The 19,152-nt window shown below is 34.0% G+C and overlaps 1 protein-coding gene across 1 annotated transcript; it reads left to right on the top strand.

Moving 5' to 3' along the window:
* The first annotated feature begins 461 nt into the window (after window positions 1-461).
* On the top strand, window positions 462-2,213 carry LOC109005893 (adenylate isopentenyltransferase 5, chloroplastic-like). Its single transcript, XM_018984981.2, has 2 exons — window positions 462-809; window positions 1,071-2,213. Exon 2 carries the CDS (start codon window positions 1,078-1,080, stop codon window positions 2,083-2,085), a length of 1,008 nt encoding a protein of 335 aa, XP_018840526.1. The 5' UTR covers window positions 462-809; window positions 1,071-1,077; the 3' UTR covers window positions 2,086-2,213.
* The last annotated feature ends 16,939 nt before the right edge of the window (window positions 2,214-19,152 follow it).

The raw sequence follows: 19,152 nt of genomic DNA, 5'->3' as shown, positions 1-19,152 counted from the left end.
TTATTATTACTATTAGTGAATTATTACAGATACAAAAAAATTATATAAAAATAAACTCACAAACTGATCATATGACTTCATCATGTGATTTATTATATCTATTTTATATTTATAAAAGTAATTTTATAATCTGACGTACTGAATCAAACTACGTCAATTCATAGATTTATTTTTGTGTTATCTCTACATGACTAAAGTATTTCTCAAAGAGTTGTTTTTTATGGAAGGCCATCGAAATATTGAAAACGATATCTAGCTTGTTTCTTTCTCTCTCCTCATCTCCATAAATTGCAAGCACCCTCGAGCTTGTGTTGCAGGCCAGACACAGCTAATTAATTAATTAGCTTGCTGCTCCCAAGAGATCATCATCGATCGCGCGAATGATATATAAATCCTTCGTAGCATGCAGTTCATACATTTCTTATCCAAGTAGTAAATATATGTACACAGGTACATATATATAAATAGATGGGGATAACACTCATGTTATTCGTATCCTGATTATGTGGTTCGCATAATATGAACTAGGAAAAGAGGCTAGCAATCTTTTCTATATATAAATACCAACTTAAGAAACCCACTTCATGCAGTACTAGATCTTGCGATCCACGTCTATCATATCTTGGCAGCTCTTTATTCCACCCTTTTCTTTAGCAGGCAGGCCAGACTCTATCTCTCTGCCCCCGTCCCCCCGGCCCTCTGGCTCTTTTTTCTTCGTGTCTCTTGTGCATACAAAAGGAACAGAAGCCGCGTACTACGCCAGTTTTCTGCAACAGGTCGCCGCGTCTTTTGATATCTTACAACTGCAGGTACTGTGGTCCTAGCTAGGTTGGAAACCATTTGGGGGTATTTTCAACTTCCTATGTATGTCGTGTGTTACATGCGTGTTTTCTCTGAGTTTTCTTCCTTCTAGATCTCCATAGACTTTGCAGGTTCTAATAATTATCTCTCTCTCTTATTTTCTTGTTTTGTCTTTAACTTGAGATCGATTTTAACTTTTTACTTCAAAGTTTAATTCTAGCCGGTTTAAATAGTTAATACATGCAGTAAACTCTGGGTCAACTTGGCAGGTTCAAAATGATCAGGATTTCGCTGTCGGCAGCCTGCACGCAGGCACAGCCGGCCCTTGGAAACTTCCCTGGGGTGCCTGTTAATCTGAACATGGAACCTCTGTTCCGTCGGAAAGATAAGGTTGTTATTGTAGTGGGAGCAACTGGCACCGGAAAGTCAAGACTCGCCATCGACTTGGCGAAGAGGACCCCGGCCGAGATTATAAACTGCGATAAAATTCAGGTTTACAAGGGTCTTGACATAGTCACGAATAAAGTCACCGAAGAGGAGTGTCTCGGGGTTCCACACCATTTACTAGGAACGACTGATCCTGACTCCCACTTCACAGCCGACGATTTCTGCCACCACGCTTCGTTAGTCTTGGAATCTGTCACAGGCCGGGACCGGCTCCCGATCATTGCCGGCGGATCCAATTCTTATATCGAAGCTCTGGTAAACCACCATACCGAATTCCGTATGAAGTACGAGTGTTGCTTCCTCTGGGTCGACGTATCATTGCCCGTGCTCCATTCGTATTTACCGGAGCGAGTCGATCGGATGGTGGAAGCCGGTTTGGTGGACGAGGCGAGGAAAATGTTCGACCCGGAAGCGGATTACTCGCGGGGAATCAGGCGCGCGATCGGGTTGCCTGAATTGGACAAGTATCTACGGATAGAAGCCACCGCCGATGAGAGGACCCGAGCCAGGCTTCTCGAGGCAGCCATTACGAAGATCAAGGAAAATACTTGTAACTTAGCTTGTCGCCAATTGCAGAAGATCCATCGGCTCTACAGCCAGTGGGAATGGAGCATGCATCGTCTCGACGCCACTGAAGTGTTCCGAAAGCGAGGCCGCCGCGAGGCCGATGAAGCTTGGGACAAGCTTGTCGTGGGACCCAGCGACATCATCGTGGACCAGTTCCTCTACGCTCAAGATCGCGTGACAACCATTAATGTATCACACGAAGCCGCCACTTCCGCCGTCATCGCCGCTTCCGTGCCCACGGGTGCCGTGGCTGCAGCGTCTCGCTATTAATTGTGGGGGCCGTCAGAATCTACCACCATCACATGAATTTATGAAGCCAGTGGCCACGTGGCAGTTGATACCCAGACACTATCTAAGCTATATACTACATTTTTACTCTAATTTTCTCATCAATAAATTGATATAATACTGTTCATCAAACTTGAAATTTTTCTTTAAAAATATAAAAAATCATTTAAAAAACTGATGAACAGTCATATATATTATTATAATGAGACAAAAAAAAAAAAAAAAGCAAAAATGTAGTATATTGTATAACTTATTTTGATGAGTAATCTATAAATTGTGACATCATGAAACATACATATTGCATCCATGTAACGTTATTAACATGACAAAAACCATTTCAAACTTACGATTGAATTTTTGAATGTCATGTAAGTGATGTTACAAAGATGATTATCTCGATGATGTCACGAGCCGTTTAATCAATTTTTTTTTTTTCAAAAAAGAAAAAACAACATTTACGACAGCTTGGGCTGACGATCAGAGGTTGCTCTCTCAGGTCATCAAGTACTTACATTCGGAGGCCGTACATTTTGGGCAAAACTTTTAACGATCCGTGCCGTCTGCTGCACAACGTGGCCTTTTTAATAATTTTCCGTACTTTTTTTTTTTGTTTTTCCTGTACATACGTGTGGTGCGCTTCTTGCATCAATCGTGATACAGTATAAGGTGGTTCCTAGCTTGTTTGGGTGAGTGGGGTCGGATATTCAGTACTGCAAGTCTGCATGCATGTAAATTTGTTCGAAGTATAGGGCAGTCCAACGTACGTGTGTAATGTGAGCAAAGGAGTGGTCATGTTTTGGTATTTTTTTTTCTATCTATCTTTTGGCACGAGCTGTATTTTTCTCACCATGATGTGCATATAATATCATATATATATATATATATATATATATACGATTGGAATATGAATATCTCAAGGTGTCTTGTCTGTTAATTGCTTTGTGAGGGTGATGAATCGCGCGCCATCCATCTTATGGCAAACGAATATGACATGATATGATGGTTGATTTAATTCGCAATCAACGGCACTGATTGCACTCGTTTTGAGCTACCCATCTTCGGTTGGATTTTATATATTTCTGAGGAATCTTAGAAAAAATGACAACAGGGAAGGGAATTAAGCAGTGATAATGGGTAGGACCAGTTCAGAACCCTCTGTCATCCTCACTGCCACATGATTACAAAAGCATCTTCTCCTTCAATTATACCATAAATTGGGTGGCCTTTATGCCCACTCGCGATCGCTCCTCCCCAATGTCTTTTTCCGGACTGACCCACATTAGAAATAAACATCTTTTGTCTCCAAGCTTCGTCGTTTTATAGCTCATGATTTATATAAATGTGTGTGTGTGTATATATATATATATATATATATGCTGAGCCCAATAGAAAAGGAATAGATATTGTTTTGTAACATTAATTATAATATGCATGGTCAAAAGAACTTTTTACTAAAGAGGCTTTCTTTTTTTCTGGGTCTTGGCTTTGCATATATCCCATATATACGGAAAGAAAAGCAGTACCGATTGATTTTCTAAAGCTTAATTCTTCGAATCGTATCTGTCTGCCTCGCATCTGATGTCACTGGCCGGGAAGATCAGTACTGATCAGACCGGAAATTGCATGCACGACAACATGCATGACAAAGCTGGCATATAGTACTTTGTGTAGTGCAGAAATAATTTCAATGTAAATTAAGCAAAAGCATATGTATCTCATGCTCAGTAAGTCGCTGCAGGTCAAGATCGTAGAGCAGCATGTTTGCACGTCCATGAGCCCGAGATGCAAGATATATAAAGTTTTAGTTTACACACAAAGCTGAGTACAAACATGCATGCATGAAAGTAAGACAAAATTTAGGGTTTAAGCATATATGCATGCACGGCATGAGTAATCTTTAGTTTTACGCGCCGGTGTTTTGAACTTTGGAGCATAAAGAAGCCTGAATAACTCAGCAGCGCGTTCATGGGGACAGTGAGCAATCAACAAAAGTAATTCAAAGATTTCCAGAGTATCTGAACGCGGCCCCAGCCTGTGTGCATGAAAAGGAATTGCAGTCAAAAGAAGACTACTGGCCTGTTCCAACTCATCAGACTCACGTCTTAGACTATACCAGCTTATTAATTGATTAATTCTGTCGATTTGTACAGCCAATATATATTGTTGATCCGCTCGCATGCAAAAACTTAATCATAATCCAAGGTTCATGAACCAGGCCAGCTGCTGAGTCAATGCGCGCAATTATTTATTTTGTTTAGATATTGTATAACATGCATGGTTTTTAAGAACTCACCCTATTAGTTCGCATATGCAAAGGATCAACATTCACTGTAAACAGTCCATTTTCCTTGTATTTCGGGAAAAAAACATTACAAAACAACGTTAATCAAATGTATGATACTTTATTTGTATATATGTTTGTCTTCCTCTGCGTCTGTTTCTGATCGATCGAGACTCTATGCATGCTTGCATTGATCACGATTGAGCGAGTCGTCAGGGCCACTGACAGCGATAAAAGATATGTGTTTATAGATCTAGAGGACGAAAAAAAGTTGTATTCATACCAAAACTAGCAAGCAGCAGGTACGCCAATATATATCGTATGAGAGTCGAGACAAAATAGCATTCACGCGTACATGAGGAAAATATCAGAAATGAGAAAGTGAAAGATTAGAACGTGACATCCAAAAAAACAAATGAAAATGAAAAAAAGAAAAGAAAAGAGGTATGTATTACAGTATTAGTCTGCATCCTCTTTTTTTGGCCCTCTGTACGTCGTTGAGCTTTCCATGGTTGGAAAAGTTAATTAAAGACTCGTGATTAAGACCCGGATTGATTGAAAATTCATCAAAAGTTATCTTATTTTATTATTATAATTTTTTTAAATTTTTATATAAAATAAAATAAATAATTTAATATTTTTAAATTTTAAAATAATAATAATATTAAAAATAATATTTTATTCAATTCATTTCATTTCATTTGATTTCGATCCAAACGGGCTAAGACGACCGGAATAAACTCCCAATGTCAAAGAACGAGCTGGCCCATGCCTGCCAGCACCGTAGATCAAACTTACGATTTATCATCCTAATTTTGTCCTTATTAAGAGTGGACAATTGGTCAACTACAATCGTTATCTAATCCTCAATGAATTAAAAGTTAAAATTCAATTAAGAAAAAAAATGCTTAATTAGTAATTAATACATGACCTGCTTACAGAACTCCATGCTAGCTTAAACATGCATACGCCTAATTAATAAGTCGTACGTGTAAATCATGTCACAGGTCACGCTCAATATAAATGAGCTCGATCGGCTTGATTGACTGATTTGAGTCATGAACAGATATTGACTAGCTCGCTCCTACCTTTTTTTTCTTCCTTTGAAGTAGCTCTCTCTCTCTCTTCAAAAGAAATTTTGATACCTTATCTTTTAATTGGACGGTTTGGACAAGTATACGGTGAGCCTTAATTATAGCACTGAAAGGACTGTTGAGAAGGCGACACATGCCACGAAAAATGGCTGAACTGATTGGGATATATATATTGGTTGTGACTATATATATGTATATATATATCTTGTCCACAAGATCGAACGCTCAAGTGGCAAGATCAGTTGCCAAAGATGTCATGTTCAGGCTTGAATTAACCCCGGACCCAATACTTCAAGTCTTCAAACATATTTTCAGAGAGTCTAGCTTTCATTAAAACCCTACGCTTTGCACTCCTTTTTTCCTATTTTTAAGTTCTTTAAACTCCTAATTATTTAGACTAGCTAGCTAGCTAGCTAGCTAGCTAGGTAGTTTCCTGGAAACTGCTCTCTAATCTGTCTGGTCTTAATTTGTGTGGTCTGCTGCAGTTGATACTTCGTTTTCTTTTGATTATCTTGATTTATATAGACGCGTTGTTTTGAGGCAACTGTTCATTAGTTAAATCCATACACAACTTGTCTCTAGCAGACAAATTATGTGTTCGAACTGTGCACAACTCAAAAATCAAGATGTATGCATATATATAATGCAGATCAATCGGATGATGCATGAGAGAGACCCGGCCGGGTATAAGCTGGTTAATTAGCTACCTAGCTAGCATGGGATTAATTTACGTACGTATATAATTGGATCCTCATGATATATATATATATATATATATATATATACACACACACGTACGTATGTATGTATATAGCAGTACAACTTAAATATGCGTATGCAAAATCGATAGAGCTCAGAGAGTACTTGATCAGCTTCTGATGGAACACCGTTCAATAGCGCAATTTAGGACTGGTTTGATTTTAAAAAATTGTAATGATTAGATGAGATGAGATAAAACTGTTTTTATATTCAAACAGAATCTGAACCACAATGATGCTAGAAGCGTGATTGATCCGTCAATTGGATTAATGCTCATCCTGCATAGATTGTACAATACTAAATGGGTGCAAGAAACATGAAATAAGATTATAAACACTGGAATATACGTGGTTCGATACTAAGACTAATATCTACTAATCTTCTTTACGATAGACCCAATTAATATGTATGATGATTTGATGAGTGTATGAAAGTGCACTCTAAATATTATATTATTAGACTGAAATGTTAAAATGTAAATATAAATCATAGGAATTCATTTGTATTTTTGAACCTAGGTTCTATTTATTTTGAGAGATTCTTAAGTACATTTTTTTCCTGTTTAATTTCAGAGTCAACAAAAGAGGAGGCTAAAGCCCAATCAAATGAGAGCCAAAGCCTATTAAAAGAAAGATGCAAGCCCATTATGTTTATTCTCTCCTGCTATGCGCCTCCAACAACTTCAGGGTTCAGGACTCATATTTCATTAATTTGAAGAATGGGTTGGAACTACTACTCAAATGATGCAGGCTTTGAATTCAAAAAGAAGTTGCAGAATGGGCGCCAAAATGTGAGGGTCCAAGATTTGCTGAATAGATCTCCGGCAAAAATTGAAAAGGAAAATAATCACTTGGTAGTTGGTTAATTTGACTTGGTCAAGATGATGATAGTTTTCGGTAGAAAGAAGATAAGATTTGGCTGATCTGCAAAATTTAAGTGATTTGACTGATCTGCAAAATTCAAATGAATGTTTGAATTGGGATCATTCCCAATGGTTTCAATGAGTAGGACTTTCCAATGTCTGTAAGACTTTTCAAAGATAACGATATTTAAAGGGGGGTTGGTAGGAGGACGACAGTATGGTACAGTTTGGGAAGACTAAAAAAGTACATTTGTTTTGTGCTCCCATGGAGAATTAAAGTTTAGATAAAGCGTATGGTAGAAATTAATTGGTGAAAATGCTTTGATTATGTTTCAATTCACGTATTAAGATTTATTATTTAAGATTTTAGGATTGAATTCTCTATTTGATTTTGAAACAATAAGTTTGAGACAATTATATTAAATCTTGTTACGGTTTGATTTTGTTGAGGTATAAGATTATGAATTTATGACGGTAACTTAAACAGGTTTTTTATGCCATTGATGTGATCTTTTGCTACACTATTGTTTGTGAATATAGTATTTTCTTCAAATATGATATTATTTTGTATACATCAAAACTGTGATTTCGAAAGGGGGAATATATTCTTAGAATTAAATTTGAGAAATTAGATAAGTATATTGTCTACCTAGCTAGCATGGGATTAATTTACGTACATATATAATTGGATCCTCATGAGATATATATTTATACACGTACATACGTACGTATGTATATAGCAGTACAACTTAAATACGCATACGCAAAATCGATAGAGCTCAGAGAGTACTTGAGCTTCAGATGGAACACCGTTCAATAGCACAACTTAGGACTCGTTTAATTTTAAAAAGTTGTAATGATAAGATGAGATTAAATAAGATAAAACCGTTTCTATATTCAAATAGAATCTGAACCACAATGATGCTAAAAGCGTGATTGATTCGTCAATTGGATTAATGCTCATCCTGCATAGATTGTACAATACTAAATGGGTGCAAGAAACATAAAATAAGATTATAAACACTGGAATATACGTGGTTCAATACTAAGACTAATATCTACTAATCTTTTTTACGGTAGACCCAATTAATGTGTATGATGATTTGATGAGTGTATGAAAGTGCACTCTAAATATTATATTATTGGACTGAAATGCTAAAATGTAAATATAAATCATAGGAATTCATTTGTATTTTTGAACCTAGGTTCTATTTATTCTGAGATATTCTTAAGTACATTTTTTTCATATTTAATTTCAGAGTCAACAAAAGAGGTGGCTAAAGCCCAATCAAATGAGAGCCAAAGCCTATTAAAAGAAAGATGCAAGCCCATTATGTTTATTCTCTCCTGCTATGCGCCTCCAACAACTTCAGGGTTCAAGACTCATATTTCATTAATTTGAAGAATGGGTTGAAACTACTACTCAAATGATGCACACTTTGAATTCAAAAGGGAGTTGCAGGATGGGCGCCAAAATGTGAGAGTCCAAGATTTGCTGAACAGATCTCCGGCAGAAATTGAAAAGGAAAAGAATCACTTGGCAATTAGTTAATTTGACTTGGTCAAGATGAGGATAGTTAACGGTAGAAAGAAGATAAGATTTGGCTGATCTGCAAAATTTTAAGTGATTTGACTGATCTACAAAATTCAAATGAATGTTTGAATTGGGATAATTCCTAATGGTTTCAATGAGTAGGACTTTCCAATATGTGCAAAACTTTTCAAAGATAACGATATTTAAGGGGGGGTTGGTAGGAGGACGACATTATGGTACAGTTCGGGAAGACTAAAAAAAATATTTTTTTTTGTGCTCCCATGGAGAATTAAAGTTTAGATAAAGCGTATGGCAGAAATTAATTGATGAAAATGCTTTGGTTATGTTTCAATTCACGTATTAAGCTTTATTGTTTAAGATTTTAGGATTGAATTCTCTATTTGATTTTGATACAATAAGTTTGAGACAATTATATTAAAACTTGTTATGGTTTGATTTTGTTGATGTATAAGATTATGAATATATGATTGTAACTTAAACAAGTTTTTTATGCCATTGATGTGATCTTTTGCTACACTATTATTTGTGAATATAGTATTTTCTTTAGATATGATATTATTTTGTATACATGGAAACTGTGGTTTATAAAGGGGGAATATATTCTTAGAATTAAATTTGAGAAATTAGATAAGTATATTGTCTACGTAGCTAGCATGGGATTAATTTACGTACATATATAATTGGATCCTCATGAGATATATATTTATACACGTACGTACGTACGTACGTACGTATGTATATAGCAGTACAACTTAAATACCCGTACGCAAAATCGATAGAGCTCAGAGAGTACTTGAGCTTCGGATGGAACATTGTTCAAGAGCGCAACTTAGGACTGGTTTGATTTTAAAAAGTTGTAATGATGAGATGAGATGAGATAAAACCATTTCTGTATTCAAACAGAATCTGAACCACAATAATGCTAAAAGCGTGATTGATCCGTCAATTGGATTAATGCTTATCATGCATACATTGTACAATACTAAATGGGTGCAAGAAACATAAAATAAGATTATAAACAATGGAATATACGTGGTTCGATACTAAGACTAATATCTACTAATCTTCTTTACGGTAGACCCAATTAATGTGTATGACGATTTGATGAGTGCATTAAAGTGCACTCTAAATATTATATTATTGGATTGAAATGCTAAAATATAAATATAAATCATAGGAATTAATTTGTATTTTTGAACCTAGGTTTCATTTATTTTGAGATATTCTTAAGTACATTTTTTTCATGTTTAATTTCAGAGTCAACAAAAGAGGAGGCTAAAGCCTAATCAAATGAGAGCCAAAGCCTATTAAAAGAAAGATGCAAGCCCATTATGTTTAGTCTCTCCCGCTATGCGCCTCCAACAACTTCAGGGTTCAGGACTCATATTTCATTAATTTGAAGAATGGATTGGAACTACTACTCAAATGATGCACGCTTTGAATTCAAAAGGGAGTTGCAGAATGGGCGCCAAAATGTGAGGGTCCAAGATTTCTGAACAAATCTCCTGCAGAAATTGAAAAGGAAAAGAATCACTTGGCAGTTGGTTAATTTGACTCGGTCAAGATGAGGATAGTTTTCGGTAGAAAGAAGATAAGATTTGGCTGATCTGCAAAATTTAAGTGATTTGATTGATTTACAAAATTCAAATGAATGTTTGAATTGGGATAATTCCTAATGGTTTCAATGATTAGGACTTTCCAATGTGTGCAAGACTTTTCAAATATAACGATATTTAAGGGGGGGTTGGTAGGAGGACGACAGTATGGTGCAGTTCGGGAAGACTAAAAAAAATATTTTTTTTTTGTACTCCCATGGAGAACTAAAGTTTAGATAAAGCGTATGGCAGAAATTAATTGGTGAAAATGTTTTGATTATGTTTCAATTCATGTATTAAGCTTTATTGTTTAAGATTTTAGGATTGAATTCTCTATTTGATTTTGATACAATAAGTTTGAGACAATTATATTAAATCTTGTTATGGTTTGATTTTGTTGAGGTATAAGATTATGAATATATGATTATAACTTAAACAGGTTTTTTATGCCATTGATGTGATCTTTTGCTACACTATTGTTTGTGCATATAGTATTTTCTTTAGATATGATATTATTTTGTATACATGAAAACTCTGATTTGTAAAGGGGGAATATATTCTTAGAATTAAATTTGAGAAATTAAATAAGTATATTGTCATATCTTCCAATTAAGAATTTAGTGTTATGATTCCTAATTGTGTGTAGAATTTGGATTGAAAAAATCAAAGTATTGGATCTGATTGATGGAAGCCCTAAACTTTACTTGCATTTTATCCGTATCCTAATGTTATTTTAATTACATGTTTTAGGTAGATTTCGAAATACTTTTTAGATTTATGTCATATTGTCATTTGATATTTTCCTTTAAATTTGCATTCTTGTAGCATTTCTTTCGACTTCTTGTGGATCGATACCCTAAGCTATATTATAAAATCGCATAGTAGTTTGGGCAAAATCATGATTATATAAGTTGTTGCAGTGGCGGCCTCCCACACTCTTATTACAATATTGCTTAGAATAATGGTGGAGGAGAGAACAAAGATGGCTTGGTCCTAGAAGTAGTCTTTTCTTTTTGGTAACTTAATTGAAAGCTCCCCTTTTGTTGATGGCATCATGTTGCAATCTGTAGGCTAGCTTGCTCCTTCTAATTTTTGTCAATTTTTGTCTTTACGATCAGTCACTCATATCAGTTTCATGTCTTGGAAAAAATAAAATAAAATAAATTACGTGTGACGTAAGGATGATGAGTAGAAGAATTTGATCTGTAGTTTAGCAATAATAAAACAAAACAAAACAAAAAATTAAATAAAAATGATAAAATTAAATATAGCGTGTAGTATAAAGATGATGAATAGAATGACTCATATATATATATATATATATATATATATATCTACTTTATTATAATAAGTAGCTATCTAACTGTAAATAGTAACTTTTGTTATTTTTCCGTTAACTTTTCTTGTTTTTTCGTTAATTCTGTTAAGTCCTGTTTTACCAAAATATCCTTAAAAATCATTGATCATTTGACGTGTAGCTCCTTTGTAGAATTTAATGAATGATCATGTTTTACTAAAGACCTTTAATAGAATATAATTATTATTAATATTTTTATTGAATATTATTAATTTGATTAGAATATAATTATTAATAATATTTTAATTAATAGAACTATAAAATGTGAAAAAATTAAAAAAAAATTATTAAATTAATAATATTTTATTATTATATAGTTAGTAAATAGATAATCAAATATGGATGCAGACCAATGCTCATACTTTGCTGAACTTTAGATTTTTTTTTTAATCTTATTTTTTATCTTTCTTTAACTTTGTATTTTCTTTTCCTAGACAAATAAACTACTAATTTTTTCACTTTTTAATTATATCAGGTGCACTCCGAGACTAATGCACCCGAGACCATTCCCGTGTGTGTATATATACTAGTTAAGGGCAACGTGCGCTGCACGTATACCCAGTTGTCTATCATTAAATATTGCAAGATGTATAATAGGCAGTAAAATATGACCAACTTCAGATAGAATCATCGTGTAAAACAAATCATTATATTATCACAAGCAGCATATGAATAAGGATTTTTAACTAAATCATTTTCTTTTTTATCTCATATTATAAACCATAATATCAATGCTTATATCCAATAGTATTTTTACGAGTTCCAGATAAAATAACATATAATGAGAATCTTGGATCTTGTTAGACAGCAAACTCAAGAATTGAATGCATTTAAATGAAATGTAACATCCATAAGCAAATTAAGATTATTTCTTTTACTAAAAATAAAATATTGTTTGGTTAACCTTACCAAAATCTCTTGTTTAAAAGACTAATGTTTCTATAATATTAAAAAATAATATTCTAACAATATTTTATTTAACTTTTAATTTTCATTTCAACTAATCTCATCTCAATTAGGATCTAAGCTATCAAAAAAAAAACCTCAGTATCCAAACTCACCTAATCGGCAAAAGAGCAAAAACATAAGAGAACCGGATTTGATGAGAAAAAAGGAAAAAAGAGAGAGAGAAATTGATAAGAACATTGTTCATCCCTTACTTATTTTCAAATAAAAGTCAATTTGAAAATAGATTTTATTCCAAAATTTTCATATCATATCCTATCTCCTTTTTAAACATAACTCAAATACAAAATTTTAAAAATAATCATTACAACTTTCTCAAAATTTCAAATTTCAAATCAAATATAATTTATCTTTTTAAATTTTAAAATAAAAATAATATTATAAAATTATAATCTAAGTGTCTGATAATATTTTAATTTTATAATATTTTTTATTTAACTCTTTCTCTCTTTCAATTATTTTTTATAAAATTTCATCTCATATAATTCTCTCCAACATTATATAAATTTTCAGAGAAGGAAAAAATTAAAAATGTTCTAATATATATTAACATATTCTAGACCATATTATTTAACACTACAAATAATGTTAAATTATTACGTTAGTTCAAAGGCAGTTTAGCTTTTAATTTAAAAATGCAAACCAGATCATCTTAATTTACTTCAAAAGTTTTCATAACTCTTTTTAATATTATTAAAACAGAAACACTATAAAAAATAATAACAATAAAAAGCATTAATTTATTTAACATTTTCACATTTGGCTAAATAAAATAGTAATAATGACATATTATATTTTTAAATTATTAAGAAGTTATAATTTATTTCCTTATGAAAATTTGTAATTATACTAACTAATCTACTATTATTACTCTTAATAATTATAGTTGGATGCGTATGTTGTATATTTGTTATTTTCAAAATAAATATATAATGTGTCAGTTTTAAAATTCAAAACTACAGTGGTAAGTATTAAATAATTTAATCATATATTTTATAAAGTCTCATCCTTTACATTTAAAAAAAAGTAATGATAGGGTTACTACCCAATTACTACTCATAATTAATTTCAAGTTTTTTATTTTTTTATCATTTTCTTTGAAATATTTTTTTAACATCCTTAATTCTAAAAAATTAAAAAAATATATAATTTTATTAATAATCACTTCCTTAACCATTAAGTAAAATAAAAAATTAAAAAAAAAAATCAAATATAAAAAGAGTAGTAAATGAGTAGTAGGAGAGTAGTAACCCTATCATTTTCCTTTAAAAAAAATTAAACAAACTATAGTACATTAAAAATTATAGATCTACTTCAAATAGTGTAATTAATTTCAAGTTAATTAATAAACTATTCAATTTATCCAAAAATGAAAAAAAATATTTAAGTTTATTTCTTAATAAATCATTAAACAAAAACCATTAATAAAAGAAAAAAATTAGATTTATACTGAAACTGTAACAATTCAATTCAATATTTACATAATTCAAAATTAAAGGAAATAAAACACAATAAAGACACAACACTCCTATCAATAAAATTAAATTAAATTAAATATTATAAAATAAAAAAAAAACAGGGCCGCGGCTGCTTGGATTCCTCGTGGCGGTTAACGGGGGCATGATAGGAGCTGATATTGGAAGGGGAGGAACGCCGGTCGGAGGGGAAGAGAATGGGTGGGGCGGTGTTAGCCACGCCGGCGTGCGGCGGAGCACTGGAGGCGACGAAGAATCGAACAGGCCGCGGCTTCGATTCGCCCGTGGCGGTCAACGGCGGCACGAGAGGGGCTGAGATTGGAAGGGAATGGACGCCGGTCGGAGGGGAAGAGAATGAGAGCGGCGGTGTCGAGCACGACGATGTGCGGCGGCGCACCGTAGCAGATGAAGAAACGAACGGGGGAGAGGGGAGGAGGGGCTCGCGCGGGTGAGACAGGGGCAAAATGGGAAATTTTTCAATGGCAAAATCGTAATTTTGGAATAAAAGTAGGGGCAAAATTGGAAATGAAAATATTAGACGAAAACACTATTCATGAGCGATTCGCACTTTTTATATATATAGAAATAAAAGCAGGGGTAAAATTGGAAATGAAAATATTAGATGAAAACACTGTTTATGAGCGATTCGCACTTTTTATATATATAGATATATATATTTATATATATTATATATTCCTTTCTCTCTACTTCTTGTGGGCTTCTAATACACTAACGGGCTGAGCCTACAAATACACGACTTGGTACATTTTACATCCAATACTATTTATTATTCTAATATTATCCATTTTCTTTTAATTTTTTTAAAAAAATAAAAGATAATATGAAAATAATAGAAAATATAAAGGTGAGATATTTAGCTCGAGAGATGATGCAGTGATTAAAACAGAACCTGATGATCCCAAGCTCATGATGATCTCCAAATTAGAAAAGAGTAACTAATAATAGTAATGTCTAATGTTTGAAACCGATCGAGAAAAATATTTGAAGCAAAAGCAGACAATTAACAGATGACAATCACGTGAAACATGTCGTGTAATATTATTAATTAATTAATTAATTAATTATAGCTATCAAAGGCACGTGAATTATTAGCTTGTCAATTATATATAACTCTAGAGTTCCTTCTATTATACATTGTCCGTCCATTCCAAATGGAAATTTTGCACTCTTTACAATTCATTTGTTGGCAAAACAATTAATACTCTTGAATTTGTAATTACGATGTTCTTTCCGTACAACAAAAATAACGGAAATCAATTACCATCCTCTTTACTTGGAGAAAAAAAACAAAAAGCAAGTGGGCCAGAGCTAGGGAACAGGGTCGAAGTCTTCATGTATTGTGTGTGTGGGCTCTCAATGGAAGCCTATCTAGCTGCATGCCTGGCCTCGGTAGGCAAACGGCCCGCCCATCGTGAGGCGCCGGATCCAAGCATCATCCTCGTTTCCAAGCTAGCTAGTTAGGACCACAGTACCTGCAGTAGTGAGATATCAAAAGACGCGGCGACCTGTTGCAGAAAAATGGCATAGTACGGCTTCTGATCCCTTTGTATGCACAAGAGACACGAAGAAAAAAGAGCCAGTGGGCTGGGGGACGGGGGCAGAGAGATAGAGCCTAGTGTGCCTGCTAAAGAAAAGGGTGGAATTAAGAGCTGGCTATATATGATAGACGTGGATCGCAAAATCTAGTGCATGAAGTGGGTTTTTTAAGTTGGTATTTATATATAGAAAAGATAGCTAGCCTCTGTTCCTAGTTTATCATATTATGCGAACCACATACTCAGACTAGGAATAACATGAGTGTTATCCCCCATTTATTTATATATATATATATATATGTACATGTGTATATATATTGGGAGTTATTACATATATAAAGAGATCCCACACACTGATATAGCACACTGTGCACGTGCCACGTCTACCCTTTTTTTTTTTTCCCTTCTCGTGCATCTCTCCCTTCCTGTGCGTCTCTGCCTGCCTCTGCCCTCTCTGTTGTCTCCATAGTGGTAAGGGACCACCTTAGGGCCGACAGAAGCCACCGTCGTCTTCCCTCTCCTCCCCTCCCCTCCTCCCCATTTCACTCTCGGCCTCCCCTCATGGTGGTTGGGGACCACCTCAGGGCTAGCAGAATCCACCAGCGGTCCAAGTGGCACCGTCTAGCAAGGGGATGGGAGCAGTGTTTTAAATTTCGTACCGTACCGGTCGGTACGGCCGAAATTTTTTGTTTCGGCCGTCCGGCCGGTACAGGTACTATATATGTTCCGTACCGGCTAAAATACCGGCCGGTACCGGCCATACCGAACTAAATTTCGGCCTGTACCGGCATGTATCGGCCGGTACCGGCCGATATTTCGGCCTGTGTGTTTTTTTTTTTTTTCGTTTTTTCAAACTACAAACTTATTTTTTAACCCCTAATTCATACTATACTATTTATAATTTTTATATATATGTATTTATATATAATTTATTTATATATACACTATTATTTTGGAATATAATTTATATATATAATTTATTTATATATCGATTATTCCGAAACGTTATCTCGAAACGCTATCCCGAAACGGTACCGGTACCAAAATATTTCGTTACAGTGCCTTGACCGGTACGACGTCCGGTACGGTATTTAAAACATTGGATGGGAGCTCTTGTGCATGGCAGCTCATGCATGGCTGCCACGGGGAGGCGAAGGCAAGCAGAGGCAAAGAGGGAAATGGGGAGGAGGGGAGGGGAGGGGAGACGCAAGGGAGGAAAAAAAATGGGAAAAAAAGAAGAAGACGTGGCACACTCATAATGTGCCACATCAATGTGTGAGATCCCTTTGTATCTATAGTATTTTCTATATATATTTGCTACTTGGATAATAAATGTATGAACTTAATGCTATGAAGGATTTATATATCATGCGCGCGATCGATGATGATCTCTTGAAGCAAGCTAATTAATTAATTAGTTGTGTTTGGCCTGCAACACAAGCTCGAGGGTGCTTGCAATTTATGGAGATGAGAAGAGAAAAGAAACAAGCTGGCTAGATAGTGTTTTCATTTCATGGGCCATCCATGACAAACAAACCCTGATAATAATAAGAAAAACATTTTAGTCACAAAATGATAACATCAAAATAAATTTACAAACTGACATGGTTTGATGCAATGCATTAGATTATAAAGTTACTTTTAGTGTAAAGTAGATCTAACGGATCACATAAAACTATGTTAGTTTGTGAGTTTATTTTTATGTAATTTTTTTATATCTATAACAGTTCTCTTATAATAATAACAAAAGTAATCATCTGTACAAGTTTCAAAATTCGAGAAACTTCGTGCAAGTTCTTTATAAAAAAGTAATTAAATAGTTCTGTATGTAGCAACTCCCTTCCTTTAATAGTTATCTATCCACCATTATATACTAAATAATTAAATTATTTAGTGTATTTTATTTGTAAATCAATCATTTAATACCATATCTGAAAATGTTGAGAATGATAATAGATTAAGGTTACGTTTGGGTAGTGAGGTATTCTGACGTATTCTGTGAATAGTAATGAAAAAATAATAAAAAAGTAATGATAGAATATTGAATAGTAGTGAATAATAGTAAAAAATATGTAAAAAATAATAATAAAATAATAAATAATGGTGAGATATTTAATACCTCAGTACCCAAACTAGGCCTAAATTTCTTTATAATTAAAAATTAATATAAAGAAAATATTTGGTTTATAAAGAGATTCTATAAGAATAAACTTATAAATTAATGTGACTCAATATGATAAATTATATTTTAAAATTTATTTTTATTGTAAAATATATTTAATGTATCAAATTAAGTCATACCAATTTATAAACTACTAAAATTAGCCAATCAAACTGACAAGAATACAAGACTATTTTTTTTTTCTAATCAAGTAAATATATTTCATTAAAAAAAATGATACAAGACGAGGGGTTGAGGTTACTCAATAAACACTCCAAAACAATGACAATAGTGCAAAGTGGTGGATAGAAAAAAAAGTAGATTTTTACTACTAATTTTTTGGTCGTCACCTATGTCCTACCAAGAGGATGTCGTCTTAAAAGACAGAAATAAGCTATTCGCAAAAAATTGTAAACAATTGAACCACCTCTGGTAGTAGTGGAACCTCCGCTGAAAGTGATGAGAGTGGCAGGTGTACTGTTGCTTGTTGTCTCGAGATGATTTTTGGAGAGATCTTCAGTTCATTCTTCAAGATCACGGTTTAGGAAAAACGATGACATAGGAGAAAAACTGACATCGGATGGACTGATCTGCCGATCATCTATATTCTCGGGCGCCTGTGATGGCGCATGGCAACCACGCGCCTATCGTTGTTGGTACGGTGCGACGAAGTGTCGGAATGTTGTGCGGCGGCGCGTGAGGCACACGTGCAGAAACAAGCTGTGCATGAGGGCCACATGCAGACCTTTTTGGTGCGACTCTACGCCATTCCAGTAGATCGGCAGCTGTAGGATGGGGTGGTGGGGCGTGTGTAGGTGGATGGCGACCGGAGAGAAGAAGATCTGATAAAAAACGGACCAGTAGAGAGGAGAGAAAAAACACTACTATTAAGTGTGGAAATGAAAATGAGAAGGAGAAGAGGGTGAGAGACACAACTCCACCCTCCTCTTCGGCAATGGCTCTCATATAAATGGGACGATTATAGAGAGAAGACAAACATCTCACTCTAGAGCAGCAGTCCTTTCTTTAGATCAGCACACAAGACTATATATGTGCAAATAAGCAATATTATGGATGAGCATGGACTTTAATTAGTAGCATTAATAATGTATATATATATATATAATGTATGTATATATACGCCTTACTCATAGTTTACTAAATGATCCTCTCAATTTAATTACTATCAACTTTCTCTCATATTCTCCAATAATAATAAAAAAAAAAACCTTCTATCGTAAGATTGGAGAAGCTTTCTAAAAAAATTGAGGTTTTATTGATGGATAAAACATTATTATTTTAAACTTAATCCATAATGTAAAGAGATTTCTATAGTAGGTGAAATCGAGATATCTATAATAATAATTTAAAAAGAAAAATGATTTAGC

The sequence above is a fragment of the Juglans regia genome, chromosome 12 (assembly GCF_001411555.2).
Source record: "Juglans regia cultivar Chandler chromosome 12, Walnut 2.0, whole genome shotgun sequence".
NCBI classification, from domain to species: domain Eukaryota; kingdom Viridiplantae; phylum Streptophyta; class Magnoliopsida; order Fagales; family Juglandaceae; genus Juglans; species Juglans regia.
This window is presented reverse-complemented; position numbering and strand designations above follow the sequence as displayed.

Excerpts from the sequence above, each read along its gene's own strand:
- LOC109005893 (XM_018984981.2), top strand. The coding sequence starts at position 1,078 with ATGATCAGGATTTCGCTGTCGGCAGCCTGCACGCAGGCACAGCCGGCC.